General features: G+C 45.6%; 1 protein-coding gene across 1 annotated transcript in view; it reads left to right on the plus strand.

Annotated features, from left to right (window-relative positions):
- The window catches only part of DSCAML1 (DS cell adhesion molecule like 1), a 340,991-nt gene that overhangs the window by 285,576 nt on the left and 40,486 nt on the right, over window positions 1–14,929 (plus strand). The window contains exon 15 of the mRNA XM_028106023.2: window positions 14,720–14,887. Coding sequence (XP_027961824.1) covers window positions 14,720–14,887 — 168 coding nt within the window. The remainder of the gene's footprint in view (window positions 1–14,719; window positions 14,888–14,929) is intronic.

Raw genomic sequence — 14,929 nt, forward strand, 5'->3', positions numbered from 1 at the left:
CACTGTGAGGCCCTGTAGAACAGAGTGAACGACAGGCCCCCAGGTCTCCGGGGAAATGGGGTCCCCATGGTCAGGTGGCAGGAATGGCAAGGAGGGGGCCTCGGAGGGGACAAGAAGCCCGGAGTGGACCAAGCCACAAAAGAGCTGCAGGGGTTCGTGTTTGTATCTGTGTGACTGTCTCTGAAAGGTATGTGAAGAATGGGCCATGGGGGTTCCCCTGACAGGGCCCATGGGGGGCCCCAACAACATGCGAGTGAGGGGAAACCCTACTCCTCATTCTGGATGCTTTTGTACCTTTCAGATTCACATAAGCCTATATAAGCTTTTCCAAAACAACTTAAACATCAAAGGCCAAAAAGGAGTCTGGAGCACTCAGCCCTCCCCAGCCCCCCTTCCACCACCAACTCCAGCTCATTTTCCAGGTCTTGGGGTAGACTCAAGGTTCTGTTTCCCCCAAGGCCTTCCAGACCCTTCCTTGGGTCCTTAGCACAGCACGTGGTCAGTGGCTTGGCTGGGTGTCCTCTCCTCTGGAGGGACAAAGTCCCGGTCCCTGCCGTCTTCCCAGCACCTGGCACATGGCCCACCACATGGTAGGCGCTCAGCAGAGGGCTGCTAGGTGAGTCAAAGTGAGACACGGCAAAGCAAACCTCTGAGTTGCCTATTCACCTCTTGAGAAGCAGCTCTGTCCAGGACACTGGGGTCAGTCACCTCTGGTACACAGTTCTACAGGGTTCTACAAAGTTCTACATCTCTGAAACAGGGTTCTACAGCTGCTCTCAGAAGCTTATGGTCTGGCTGGGGAGAAAAGTCAGGCGGCAGCCAGCCACCCAGGAGTCCACCCTGAGTGCGGGAGGAAGGTGGCGAGAGCAGAGGCCACCACTCACAGGGGCACCGGGGAAGCATCTCTCCTGTCCCTGTAGACTGCTGCACTGAGAGCTAGGACTTGAGGACTGAGAGGTGATGGGCCTGGATTCAAGGAAAGGGGAAGGGCAGAGCCCGAGTGGGGCGCAGAGGGCTCTCGGATATAGTTCTTGCGCAATCGGACTAAATGTGTTCTGGGGCCAGGTTGGGAGGGGGCCTCTGGGCTGAGTTTTACTTTGTTGGGGAAGGTCACTGAGAGCCACTGATAGTGTCTGACCTCCCAGAGAGAGATTTGGGTACCATGGCAGCCTGGAAAGAGTCATCCAGCGTCCGTGGAAGAATGAGAAGCCTCTGGGAGCAAGGAGACTGTTGCAGGGCCCCAGCGGGGGGAGAGGTGAGCAGCAGCGGGGCCTCAGCGGAGACACAGGGCCCAGAGGGGAGAGGAGTCTGACTGTGTCCATCTCATGCCTCAAGACCTCCTGAGGCTGGCCTGGAACCAGACAGGAATGGACGGGTCTGCAGGCCCACGTCCCCAAGGGGCGGTGCGCACTCCAGCTCCCTGTGGGCTTGCCGTGGCCGGCAGGCTCTGCTCCTCGTTGTTGGAGGTGGGAGTAGGCGCCTGGGTGGTCCCTCGCACCCCTGCCCCCCAGCCCCTTGTAACTGCCTCCCTGCCCTCCTCCCCCATGCTGCCCCACGCTCGCTCGCCCTCACGGACCACGCTCTAAGGTGTGCAGACCTTTCCTGGGGCACCACGGAGCCGGGCGAAGCTGAGAACCTCCCGTGTCTGGAGAGCAGGGCCAGAGGTGCGGGCAGGAAAAGCGCTGTTTTCGGGGCACATCCATGTCTTCCCCAACCCCCTTGGGCTCTCCTGCAAGATGAGCAACTGCCATACCCTACCCCAGAGCTGGGGGTCCCAGGACAGGTGGCCAGAGTGGAGGGAGGCGTAACGAAGACTCTCCCTTCAATGAGGGCTTTGCACCTGTGAAAAAAATCAATCTCAGGATCAAGAGCATGGGGCAGCTGCCTGCTCCTTTGCCCTACCTTTGCACTGAACTGCTCCAGACTATCCCACCCCGGTGGGCACCTGTCCCCTATCCCGGTGGGCGTTCCCACACGGTGGGAATGGTAGTGCCTGCCTCGCGGGGTTGTTTTGAGGGTGAAAGAGAAAGCATCCAGCACAGGGCTACGGTAAACCTTTCATAAATGTGAGTTCCTCCCTCCCTTCTAACTCACATACCTCATGTGGCAGTCTCTAGTCCTGTAGGGCTTGCAGGCTGAAATAGATGTCTGTCAGTCAGCAACATGGACTGAGTGCCAGTGAGTTTTTGCAAAATCATGCAGCAGCCATGTGGTAGGGGAAGAAAAAGAAATAAAAGGCAGTGTTGCCCTTGGAGCTGACGGTGCAGTCGGAGTGAGAACAGACACTGTGTACGCACACGCACACGCACAGGCCTTCCGAGCCATTACAAAGCATTATCCAATCACATGTAATGTACCACAAACTGTATTACGTGATAACTGAAAAAGGTATCCTAGGGAACAGATGGGTGACTCGAAGGAGGGGGCTGGGCGCGTGCGTGCGTGCGTGCGTGTGTGCGTGTGTATATCTCCTTCCACACATGGAATGGTGGAACAAGAACAATTCTCAAAGCAGAAGCCTTGGGTTGACCAAGTGTCGGAGCTATGTGATCTTTAGCAAGCTACTTTGGACATCTCTTTATCAAATGGGACCAATTGCAGGTCATTCTCAGGGTGGTTGTAAGGATTAAGAGAGTGTGAGGACTTACGTGGAAGTGCTTCGCACAGAGCCTGGCACATCCTACCTCTCCATGGGGGCCCGCCCCGTGCCTCTGTTCTCCCTCCCTCTCTCTTCCTCCTGCCCTGGACCACACCCATGCTGGATCCGGGCCAGCTGCTCCTAACCCCCTTCTTTGCCACAGTTTTGTCTTTGCCACATTTTCTGCCATGTTGCTCATCGTGCTAATTTTCCAAGGGAAATTACCAAGTCTGCCCTTTCTAAACCATCCCACTCACGCTGACTTCTCCTGGCCCCAGGCAGCAGAGTAATAATACATGAATGCTGAATGATAAATAGCACCGTCCACACAAATCTATCAGATGGCGCAGTGCAGTTTTAAAAATGCAGACACTACATTTCGCTTCTGTTCCCCAAGCAAGAAGCAGGGATGGGTTCATTGAGGATGGCCCTCCAAGCCCAGAAGGCAGCTTCATGGTGCGAGCTGCCGGCCACCATGGGGTGAGCCTGCCTGGTGTGCTCTGTCGTTCTGTGTGTGCTGGAGCGTGGCTGTTGGAGGGACTGGTGTTGGGATGTTGTGAGCTGTCGTTGTGACCCAGGGAACCTCCTCTCTGTGCTGCAGAAAGATTGGCATGGGGGGTGGGAGGGGGTGCTTCGGGCCGTGATGCAAGGAGGAAGTCAGAGATGCAGAATGGATTTGTTTCCTGCGCGCAGACAACTAAATGCTCCAGATGTGGCTTTTGTCCAAGCTGCTCCCCCTCTACAGCAAATGTATCTCCTAAAGAACCAGAGGCTCCAGGTCCCCTCCTGGCAAGCAGCCCACAGAGTAGAAGGCACTGACATCTCCCCAGCCACTTCCTTATTTTTTTAAGAAGAATGTTTTGCATCAGAAACCCTTTGATGAAGAAAGGGAAAGAGAGCCCTTAATGAAATATGTTAATCTGGGTAAGCCGGGCTCATATGAAAAGGAATATTAAAAGAGACAATATTCGCCAAAGCCAGCTCAGTACTCTGAGAGAGCTGAAAAAGAAAGAGAAGAAAATAGGGCCCCTAATTTAAGCTATTCAGTGTCAGAGAGATGGCAGTGATCAAGTTTGGAAAATCAGTTAGAGGCCTTCAGATTTGACTCTGATGCATTAGCCTGGGAGGGCTGTGGGGAGAGAGTTTTTGTGCCAACATCAAAGATAATTTGGGAACACAAGGTCAAATCCACCTGCAAACGATTGGTTTTTACAAGAGGAAAGGGGGCCACCCTCCTGTGATTGGCAGCTGAGTGTGGAAAGGAAAGGAAAGGAAAGGAAAGGAAAGGGTATTTATTGTGACTACAAAATGCAGAGGAACTCCAAGTCCAAAGTAAAGGACAAAAAGGGGCTCTGATCTAACACCAACAGTGGGTTTTGAGTGCCCAGCACATGCCAAGTAAGGGAGACAGGCAAAGATTTAGACATGGCTCCTGCCTTCAGGGAGCTTAGCATCTCCTTGGGTAGTTGCTGCTGAAACAACAAGCCCCAGACAATAAAGAGGTCTGTAAATGCTGTAGGAATTCAGAGGAAAAGAGTGGTGAAAGATAAAGCCAGAAAGTTATACACAAGCCAGATGTTGCAGGGCCTGGGGTCATGTACAGAAATTTCATTGTTATTCCAAGAGCTAGGAAAAACTGTTGAAGAGTTTTATGCAAGGGGATGGCAGTATCAGATTTGTGTTAGAAGAGACCACTCAATGCCAAAATAGTGTTTGGCCTGTAAGAAGTGCTTGATCATATTTGTGGGATGAATGACAGCTGCAGTATGGAGGACAGATGGAAGGGGGCACAGAGTGGGTTCTGGGAGGCTAGCTAGTTAGGATGTTACTTTCCTGGTCCAAGTGAGAGATGACAGTGGCTTGGCCTGGGGCAGGGATAGAGATGGAGAGAAATGGAGAGATTCAAAAGATACATGGAACACAAAAGCTATAAGACTTGATAGAGAGAAGAGTCAAGAATAACACCTAGCATACCATGATCCCATTTCCTGAGATAGGGACCCTGGGAAGTCAATGGGTTTATAGGATGTACGGTCAAGACTTCTGTCTTGGACATGTTGACTGTGGACGTCTTTGAAACATCCTAGAGATGTCAAGGAAACAGTTGGCTATAAAAATCTTGAGTTCAAAGGAAACATCCAGCTGGACATAAATCTTTGAGTTAATCTGTGTATAGATGGAAATAGAAGTCAAGTGTGGGGAAAGTCTATGAAGTGAGAGAAGGAGAACCTAAGATGGAGCCTGGAAGAACTCCATCTAACCATTAATGGTAGGGTAGGGAAGATGCATCTGCAAAGAAGAGAGAAAAAATTGTCCAAAGCAAGAGAAAAACCGAGAGTGTTTTATCAGGGAAGCCAAGGAAAGAGTGTTTCAAGAGGAAGGGAGAGGTTCAAGTGTTGAACACTTGAGAGGCCAAGTGAGAAATTAGTCTTGGTGACATGGGTTCACCTATACCATTGAGATACAGTGCTGATGTCATGAGGGGGTGTTAGGAGTAAATGGTGAATGTTTACATTGTCCAGACCACACCTGGTACATCACAGATGCTTGGTAAATATTAGCACTTCTGAAACAATCGGAGAGATCATTTTTGGCAGGCTCTCACCCCCAGGATACTACACAGACAGCAGATTGAAACATACCCCAGTCTTCCTGTGAAAAAGGCCTACTTACTTGTCCTGGAACTTCAACCTGAGGGGCACACTTCAGGTCACATCTAGAGACTACCGAAATGTTCTAAGGGAATGTGGGCTGGGGGAATGCCACCTTTGTGCTTTCCCTTGGCCTCACTTCAGCTCACTAGTACATCCCAATAAGGAGCTCATACACTTGTCTGGAGCCTTGATTTTTTGCAACTGTTGCCAAGGGGACACCTCCAGATGACCTGGTCTGGAGGTCAGCAGGGTTTGTGATTGTGGTCCCATAGTACTGTATGTATTTTTATACTTTAAAAGCTGCTGCCTGAGAGTCTGGCTTCCAATCATCCTGAAAGTCAGCAGGTGCTAAGATCCCTCCCTCTGGAACACTGAAGGTCTGCCAAGACCTTCAACTGAGACCTATCAAGACCTACCTTCAAGACCAACAACTGAGACCTATCAAGAATAAACTTTGCTTAGATAATCACAAAGGTTCAAGAGACAACAACCAAGGGCTAGGGCAAGGTGAAACAATCTGATTCATCTCCTACATAAGACCACTCCTTCGAGACAGGAAGAGGTGGCCATTTTACCTAATACATAGAAACAAACACAAAGGGTCAAGCAAAATGAAGAAACAGATATGTTCCAAATGAAAGAACACAAAAGAAACCCAGGGGGGGGGAAAAACTTAATGAAATGGAGGTAAATAACTTACCTGATAAAGAGTTCAAAATAATGGTCATAAAGATGCTCATAGAACTTAGGAGAAGAATGGATGAATGCAGTGAGGACTTCAACAAAGAGACAGAAAATATTTTAAAAGTACCAAACAGAAGTCACAGAGCTGAAGAACACGCTAGAGGGATTCAGCAGGAGACTAGACAATGCAGAAGAAAGGATCAGTGACCTGGAAGACAGGGCAGTGTAACTCTCCCAAACAGAGCAGCAAAAAGATAAGAGAATTTGTAAAAGTGAAGATAACTTAAGGGACCTATAGAATAGTAGCAAGCAGAGTAACACTCACATTACAGGGCTCCTCAAGAAGAAATAAATGGGCAGAAAACTTAATTGAAGTAATAATGGCTGAAAACTTCCCTAACCTGGGTAGGGAAACAGACATCCAGATCCAGGCAGCCCAGAGAGTTCCAGATAAGATAAACCTAAAGAGACCCACAACAAGACACATTGTAATTAAAATGTCAAAAAATAAAGATAAAGGGAAAAATCTTTAAAGCAGCAAGAGAAAAACAACTTGTTATATACAAGGGAAACCCCATAAGACTATCAGCAGATTCCTCAGAAACTTTGCGGGCCAAAAGAGAGCAGCATGGTGTAGTCAAAGTGCCAAAGGGGAAAAAAAATTCCAACCAAGAATACTCTGCCCGGCAAGGTTATCATTCAGAATTGAAGGAGAGACAAAGAGTTACCCAGACAAGCAAAAGCTAAATGAGTTCATCACCACCAAACTGGTCTTACAACAAATGTTAAAGGGACTTCTTCAAGCTAAGAGAAAGGGTACTAATTAATACCAGGAGAACCTATGAAAGTAAAAATCTCACTGGTAAAGGTAAACATAGTAAACATAGTGGATTAATCACTTATAAAGCTAGTATGAAGGCTAAAAGAGAAGTCGTAAAAATACCTATAACTACAATAATTAGTTAAGGGATACACAAAATAAAATGCAAGAGATCATGAGAAAAGAATTTAAACACACCACTAAAGAAAGTCATCAAACCACAAGTGAAGAGAGCAAAAGAAGGAATAGAGAGAAACTACGAAACAGGTGGAAAACAATTAAGTGGCAATAAGTACATGTCTATCAATAATTATAGGCGTACCTGGGAGATATTGCTGGTTCAGATCACCAAGATAAAGCAGTGCATATAAAAGTTATGCATATACTATACTGTAGTCTTTTAAGTGTGCAAGAGCATTATATTTTTAAAAACAATTCTTGTTAAAAAAAAGTGCTAGCCATTATATTTGAGTTTTCAGCAAGTCATCATCTTTTTGCTGGTGGAGGGTCCTGCCTTGGTGTCGACAGCTGCTGACTCATCAAGGTGGAGGTTGCTGAAGGCTGGGGCAGCTGGGGCAAGTTCTTAAAATAAGACAACAGCGGAAGTCTGCCACTTCAATGGGCTCTTCCTTTCACAAACCATTTCTCTGTAGCATGCGATGCTGTTTGATAGCATTTTACCCACAGTAGAACTTCTTTCAGAATTGGAGTCCATCCTGTCAACCTGCCACTGCTTTATCAGCTATGTTTATGTAATATTCTAAATCTTTTGTTGCCACTTCAACAAGCTCCACAGAATCTTCCCCAGGAGTAGATTCTATCTCAAGAAACCAGTTTCTTTGCTCATCTGTAAGAAGCAACTCTTCATCTATTCAAGTTTTATCATGAGATTGGAGCAGTTCAGTCCCATCTTCAGGCTCCACTTCTGATTCTAGTTCTCTTGCTGTTTCTACCACATCTGCAGGTACTTCCTACACTGAAGTCTTGAACCCCTCAAAGTCTACATATGGGTTGCAATCAAATTCTTCCCAACTCCTGTTAATGTTGGCATTTTCACCTCTTCCCATGAATCATGAATGTTCTTCCTGGCTTCTAGAATGGTGAATTCTTTCTGGAAGGTGTTCTATTTACTGTGCTCAGATCCATCAAGGGAATCACTCTCTATGGCATGTATAGCCTTGTGAAATATATGTCTTAAAATAACGAGACTCGAAAGTCGAAATAACTCCTTGATCCACGGGCTGCAGAATGGATGTTGTGTTAGCAGGCATGAAAACTACATTCATTGTACATCTCCGTCAGACCTCTTGTCAGGTGCATTGTCAATGAACGGTAATATTTTGAAAGAAATCTTTTTTCTGAGCAGTTAGTCTCAACAGTGGGCTTAAAATATTCAGCAAACCCTGTTATAAACAGATGTGCCAGCATCCATGCTTTGTTGTTCCATTTATAGAGCACAGAAAGAGTAGATTTAGCATAATTTTTTTAAGTAGGCTCCACGCCCAGCATGGAGCCCAATATGGGGCTTGAACTCACAACCCTGAGATCAAGACCTGAGCTGAGATCAAGAGTTGGACACTTAACCAAGTCAGCCACCCAGGCGCCCCTAGCATAATTCTTAAGGGCCCTAGGAGATGTTAAATGAGCAGTGACTTCAACTTAAAGTCACCAGGTGCATTAAGCCCCTAACCAGAGAGTCACCCTGTCTCTCGAACCTGGGCATTGACTTCCCCTCTCTCGCTATGAAAGTCCCAGTTGGCATCTTCCAATAGATCACTGTTTCATCTACACCGAAAGATCTGTCATCTAGTGGAGCCACCTTCACTGACTATCTGAGCTAGATCTTCTGGAGAACTTGCTGTAGCTTCTACATCAGCCCTTGCTGCTTCACCTTGCACTTTTATAGAGATTACTTCTTTCCTTAAACCTCATGAGCCAACCTCAACAAGCTTGAGATTTTTCTTCTGCAGCTTCCCCACCTCCCTCAGCCTTCAAAGAATTGAATAAACAAGAAATAACAAGTGTTGGCAAGGATGTGAAGAAAAAGGGAACCTTCTTACACTGTTGGTGAGACTATAAATTGCTGCAGCCACTATGGAAAACAGTATGGAGGTTTCTCAAAAATTTGAAAGTAGAATTATTATATGATTCAGCAATTCCACTTCTAGGTATTTATCCAAAGAAAACAAAAACACTAATTTGAAAATATGTATGCACCCCTGTGTTCATTGCGGCATTATTTACAATAGCCAAAATATGGAAGCAACCTAAGTCCATTGATAAATGAATGGATAAAGAAGATGTGGGACACACACACCCACACACACATACACACACACAATGGAATATTACTCAGCCATAAAAAGAGTGAAATCTTGCCATTTGCAACAACATGGGTGGACCTGGAGGGTATTATGCTAAGTGAAATAGGTCAGACAGAAAAAGACGAATACCATATGATTTCACTTGAAAACAAAACAAACACATAATAGACCTCATAGATGCAGGGAACTGACTGGTGGTTACCAGAGGGAAGGGTTCTGAGGATGGATGAAATGCAGGAAGGACATCGGGGGGTATATATGCCCAGTCATAAAATAAATAAGTCCTGGGGATGCAACGTACAGCATGGAGACTATAGACAATAATATTGTATTGCATGTTTAAAAGTTGCTTAGAGACTAAATGTTGAGGGTTCTCATCGTACGAAGAAAACTTTGGGGGCACCTGGGTGGCTCGGTCAGTTGAGCATCTGACTCTTGATCTCACGACTGTGAGTTCGAGCCCCAAGTTGGGCTCCATGCTGGGTGTGGAGCCTACATTAAAAAAAAAAGAAAGAAAGAAAAGGAAGAAAAGAAAAGGAAAAAACTTTGTAACTCTGTGTGGTGACAGTAGCTAACTTAAAGTAGTGATCACTGCACAGTGTCACAATGTATGTAAATATCAAATCATTATGCCATACACCTGAAATTAATATAATGTTATATGTTAATTATACCTCAATAGAAGAATTCTATGAGGTGAATAGATATGTGAAACTCTTTTACTGTTGAGGAACTGGGGCATATAGACTTGAAACTTCTTTTTTTTTAAGATTTTGTTTCATTATTTGAGAGAGGGAGAGAGCACGAGCCGAGGTAGAGGCAGAGGCAGAGGGAGAGGGAGAAGCACACTCCCCACTGAGCATGGAGCCCAACACGGGGCTTGATCCCAGGACCCTGAGACTTGAAATTTCCAAGTTAGTTCCTACAAAGAACAAGGAAATTTCCAAGTGGAACAGAGGAAGATTCAATTTTCTCATTCTAAGGAGGTGCATTGTGACATAATGAAATCCCTGAGTCTGAACCTTGGAGGGTCCTATCTGAAGCCTCCATAGGATTGGAAGTGACTCAGGAGAACACGCATGATACCTGTCTCCAGTGTTCTTGGGGTTTCTAAACCAAATCCCACTATCTCAACCACTTCCCTCTCCAATTCTTACATGGAGGCAACGCAGAACTCTAAAAATGGCTTAGCATGGAATTCCTAGGAAGCATGCACAGATTTTCCCAGGCCCCCACGAGCGAGGGAACGGCAGCCGGATCATGCCGACCCTCACAGTCCAAGGGGTTTTGGGGCCTCAGTGTGAATGTGGCGGAAGACCACTGAGCAGAAGGAGATGCCCGGAGGTTTCTAAGAGACAATAAAAGTTGGGCAGATGTCCCTCTGTGACAACAACAGAAAATCATTTCCATTAAAGCAGACCTTCCCAAACCATATTTTAAGGTCTGGCTTCCTCTGTGACCCTTGGCCCCACTCCCACCCTCCTGGGTGTGTGGCCCTTATCTCCTTTCTCCTCACATTCCAAGGCTCCTTCTTTTGCTCCAGAAAGGGAACCAGGTTTGGCTTACAGACAGCAAAGCCTGTTTCTTTAGAAAAAAAAAAAAAAAAAGGAACATGAGTTTGGCTGGAGATTTCCCAATCTCTAATCCAGTGTTGTGCTCAGGTGAGAAGAGAGGACATTGTAGGATATTAGAATATTCTAGGATATGATTTCCCAAAACACTGTTTTCTGATGGCACCTTTACTGTTGCTAGGACAGTAAACATTTCAGATCCTGAGTTCCACTTCTAAGTATTACCGGGTCAGAAATAAGGCGTGGAAACTGGACATTAAGATGGGGGCAACAATATGTTATGTATGCCACCCAATTTATAGAATTACGACTAATCTTGAGTAAAGGATGTAGGTTACCTCAGGAAAGATGAAGCTTAAAGTTATGATGAAGGATCACGAAGTCTTCCTTTTCTATACCAACAAACTCCCAGTATGTCCTTGAAAGCGGATATCTGAACCTCTGTCATAGGATGCTGAAGCTCCCAGGAGACATGCCACAAACAGTGGAGCCAAACCCCCGGAGAGTGGACTGGGCATTCCTGGGGGACGTTTTCCTCACCCACGGAGGCCAGGTTCCTATAAGTTCTCCAACATGACATCCTTGTACACTCCCTGCTCTTTATGAGACACCTCTACGGCCACATCCCTGAATGGCAGCCGTCCCTGGATCTCAAAACAAGTTACCAGGTGGCCATGGACAGAGTTCATCATTTGACCCAAGATGAAACCAGAGACTTACGAGAACTCGTTGGGACTTAGGAGAGTGTCCTAAATTATCCAATAAGATCATTTTTTACACAGTAATATTCTCTAACTCTGAGGAAAGAAGATGACACATGGTCCACAAAAACCACTGTGTTGACTATATTTTTCTAGAAGATAAATTAAAAAATTAAGGCCTCAACACAGGCATACGCATTTCTGAGTGTTATATTTATATCCAATAGGATAAATGGTGTGTATTTCTGGGATGGGAAAGTTATGGTGAGTTAGAAGTGTACTCAAATTTTAATGCATAAGGAACACACTGGAGACCTTGGAAACATCCAGAGTCTATCTGGAGTTCTATCAGGGGTTCTGGGGTGGGACCTGAGTTTCCACATTTTTAACCAGCTCATTTTTTACCAGCGACGCCAATGTCTCTGGTCCATTGAAAAGGTTATATGGAATTTACAGGCCTAATAGGATCGTGAACATAGCAACAACAAACCTTTTTGAAAATCTACTATACACCACATATCTTTCTACCAGTTTTTTAATATATTTTGTCAAATATCCAGTAAATGGGAAAGCCCGGGTTTTACTCCAATGTATCTTAACTAGAATTTATCTGAAAAGAACACAGACCAAAGCACAGAGACAGCCCTAATGAGTGTCTGTAGCAGTTTCTGTTAACTGAGAAGAATAACAGAAACACGTTAAGAAGGTAACAAGAAAGAATGAATCGAATAATGTTAACATTTTATGCACATAGACATATATAAAAATAGGAACTATGTACACGCTAAAAGTGATAGAAAAGAAAATTTTCCTGTCCATGAAATCAAGATTATTTTCAATTGTGTAAATCTTATAAATCTATTTTTGGGTGATATTCTTTGTGTTTTGCAAACACACCAGGGAGATGAACACCTTGAGGTAAAATATGTTAGAGCAGTTTTTCTGAGTCTTCTATTTCTTTGAAAATTTGTATCGTGTGCGGAGTGATATTATAGAAACTTAACACACTTGACATACATTAATAATGCGATTCTTGTAGACTTTTTTTTGAAAATACAAAGAAGTAATAAAGAAGAGTATGTCTGTGACATGAGTGTGGAATATAATGGACTGGCCTGAGGCCTGATGGACTAAAACCCCAACCTACAAAAGCCGGCATCTCCATGTAAACAAAAGTGACAGACTTCATTTTGCAAAGCAAAGAGAAAGTAAGAAGAGAATGTGATGGTTTATTCACATCTCTCAGTGAAGCCCTCCAAGACCCTCCTTAATGACAGAGGGGGAAATAGTAACTTTATAGTAAGTGGAGGAAGCTGACAAGAGCACCTAAGCTAAGTGATCGAGGTCAACATCCGCTGTAATGGGACAAATCAGTACCAGGTGACTCAAGCACACAGAGGGACGCGGTGGTTGTGATACTGGTAAAAAGAAATGAGGAAATAATACTCTGAACCTATTGTGAAGAAAATGTCAGTTTTATGTAAATTTCAATCCACAACACCTCCCATGGTCTGTAACTCTGATCATGCATTTAAATACTCGCAAGACTTTCTTACCAATACGGAGAGCAGGTCTCTTTTAATGAAATGTATATATATTGGTGCATCTTTTCCTTAGCCCCTCTGTGTTCAGACACATCATGTGGGCCTCCTCGCTCTGCCTGCCCTCATCAAAAATGAACTCACTGACTCATGATTACTGTCCCTCTCCTATAAACATGGGCAAATCAAGTATGATGTGTGTGTGAGCTGGCACCTGCTCCCGGGAGGCCACAGAGAGAAATGAACACCCGCCACCACGTTGCTAGTCCATTCCCTCCCAAACCAAAGAGGTGCCCACAGCAGGTAGGAGCACGTATTTGCAACTCTGCCAGCCACAGAGTGACTCTCCGGGTGGCTGGGTTGTTTTAAAAGACAAGGAGAAAATAATGTGTTTCTGAGCATCCGCAGCCTGGCATTTGTTACTTTGGCTCATAAAACCAAAGAATTAAATGCAAAACTGCAGATGGGGAGCTGGGCCAGTGCCCTTCACAGATGCCGAGCCTATGCAACTAAAAGTGGTGTTTTGAAAACCATCAAGACCTCAATTAACCAGAATCTGAAGGCATGGTATAGTCTCTTCTGGTGAACTGATTTATCAGGTTTAAGCCTTTTATAAAAAAAAAAAAAAAAAAAAAAGGAAAAGAAGTCTTCCTAACAGTCTTTCTAGAATATGCTTGCCTCCTCTCCTGGTCTAGGGACTAAACAGCAGTGAATGCAATTTAATCTTTTCTACTGAGAATTTTCAGGATCCTCTACTGTGGATTTAAAAGGCATGGAAAATTAGACTGAATAGCGACATCAGGACATGCCCCGAGAAGATTTTTAAGCCCTACTATCAGCTTTTTTTCTTGTGCTCTGCCTTTTTTTCTTTTCAAAGTGAAGTGCCAATAAAGTAATCTAGTTATGAATTCTGGGTTTAGAAGATCCTAGCTGAGACATCGCTGTAACTGCAAGCCCTTCCCATTTTTCTTGGGAATCTCCCAGTAGGTGCACAGCAAAAAATACAGCGAATGAATGACTGGATTCCTCGGGAGATGAAGAATGTTTAATGTCACAGTATTCCTGAGTGGCATTTATGTGGTATTTTTTACTTTCTACAATTTTGTTAAACAGCCCTGGAATGGGCTGCCAGTCCCCTTGGTTGAATCAGGAGCATGCTCATCTCTCTGTTGGCTCCTGACCCTAAAGACTCAGCATTCTCCTGCCGGTGAGAGAAAGGGGGTAGGGTTAGGGCTGGGGACTCTGGCACTCGGTCTGTCCCCTTGAAGACCAAGTAACACTCACCACCACCACACAAGTGCACAAGGAAAGGAGTTATGGAGGCATATACAGAAGGAAAAAGGGGGAGAAGACGGCTTCACCCTTGGCACTGGGTGGATAGGGATCTCATGGCTACAACAGGTCACTGATGTGGTGTGGGAGGCCAGGAAGGACGGCACTGGCTAATCACACCCTTAGGGCTAGCAAGCAAATGGGGATCTTGGAAGGGGCCTTGGGAAACATATCGTCTGACCCCCATCTGAGGCTTGAACTCACAAGCTGGCGCAGGGCAGATGAGAGGCAGGGCATTTGCTGCTCACATTCTCAGGCATCCCTTGGTCTCTTTGATCTTCGTGGAACAAAATCCTTGTACTCTTTGTGAAGTTGTTAAGTTCTGTGCCTTCTTGTTGCTGTCTGTGTAGAGCTGGACCTCTTCTGGGTCCCACAACGGAGATTGAGACTTGGGGCTGGGGAAGGTTTGTGGGGTTTTCCTGGCCGTGGTTTGAAATGGGTGCTCTCTCTCCAGATTCCTGGGACTTCAAGCAGTCCACACGCAACATCTCCCCCACCATCAACCAGGCCAACATCGTGGACTTGCACCCAGCATCTGTGTACAGCATCCGCATGTACTCCTTCAACAAGATTGGCCGCAGCGAGCCGAGCAAAGAGCTCACCATCAGCACTGAGGAGGCTGGTGAGTACCTGGCCTTGTGGTTCTTTCCCATGGCCCTGGGGA

Source organism: Eumetopias jubatus, unplaced genomic scaffold, assembly GCF_037043125.1.
Source record: "Eumetopias jubatus isolate StellerSeaLion01/CBP00866 unplaced genomic scaffold, mEumJub1_p1.0 scaffold_13, whole genome shotgun sequence".
Classification (NCBI taxonomy): domain Eukaryota; kingdom Metazoa; phylum Chordata; class Mammalia; order Carnivora; family Otariidae; genus Eumetopias; species Eumetopias jubatus.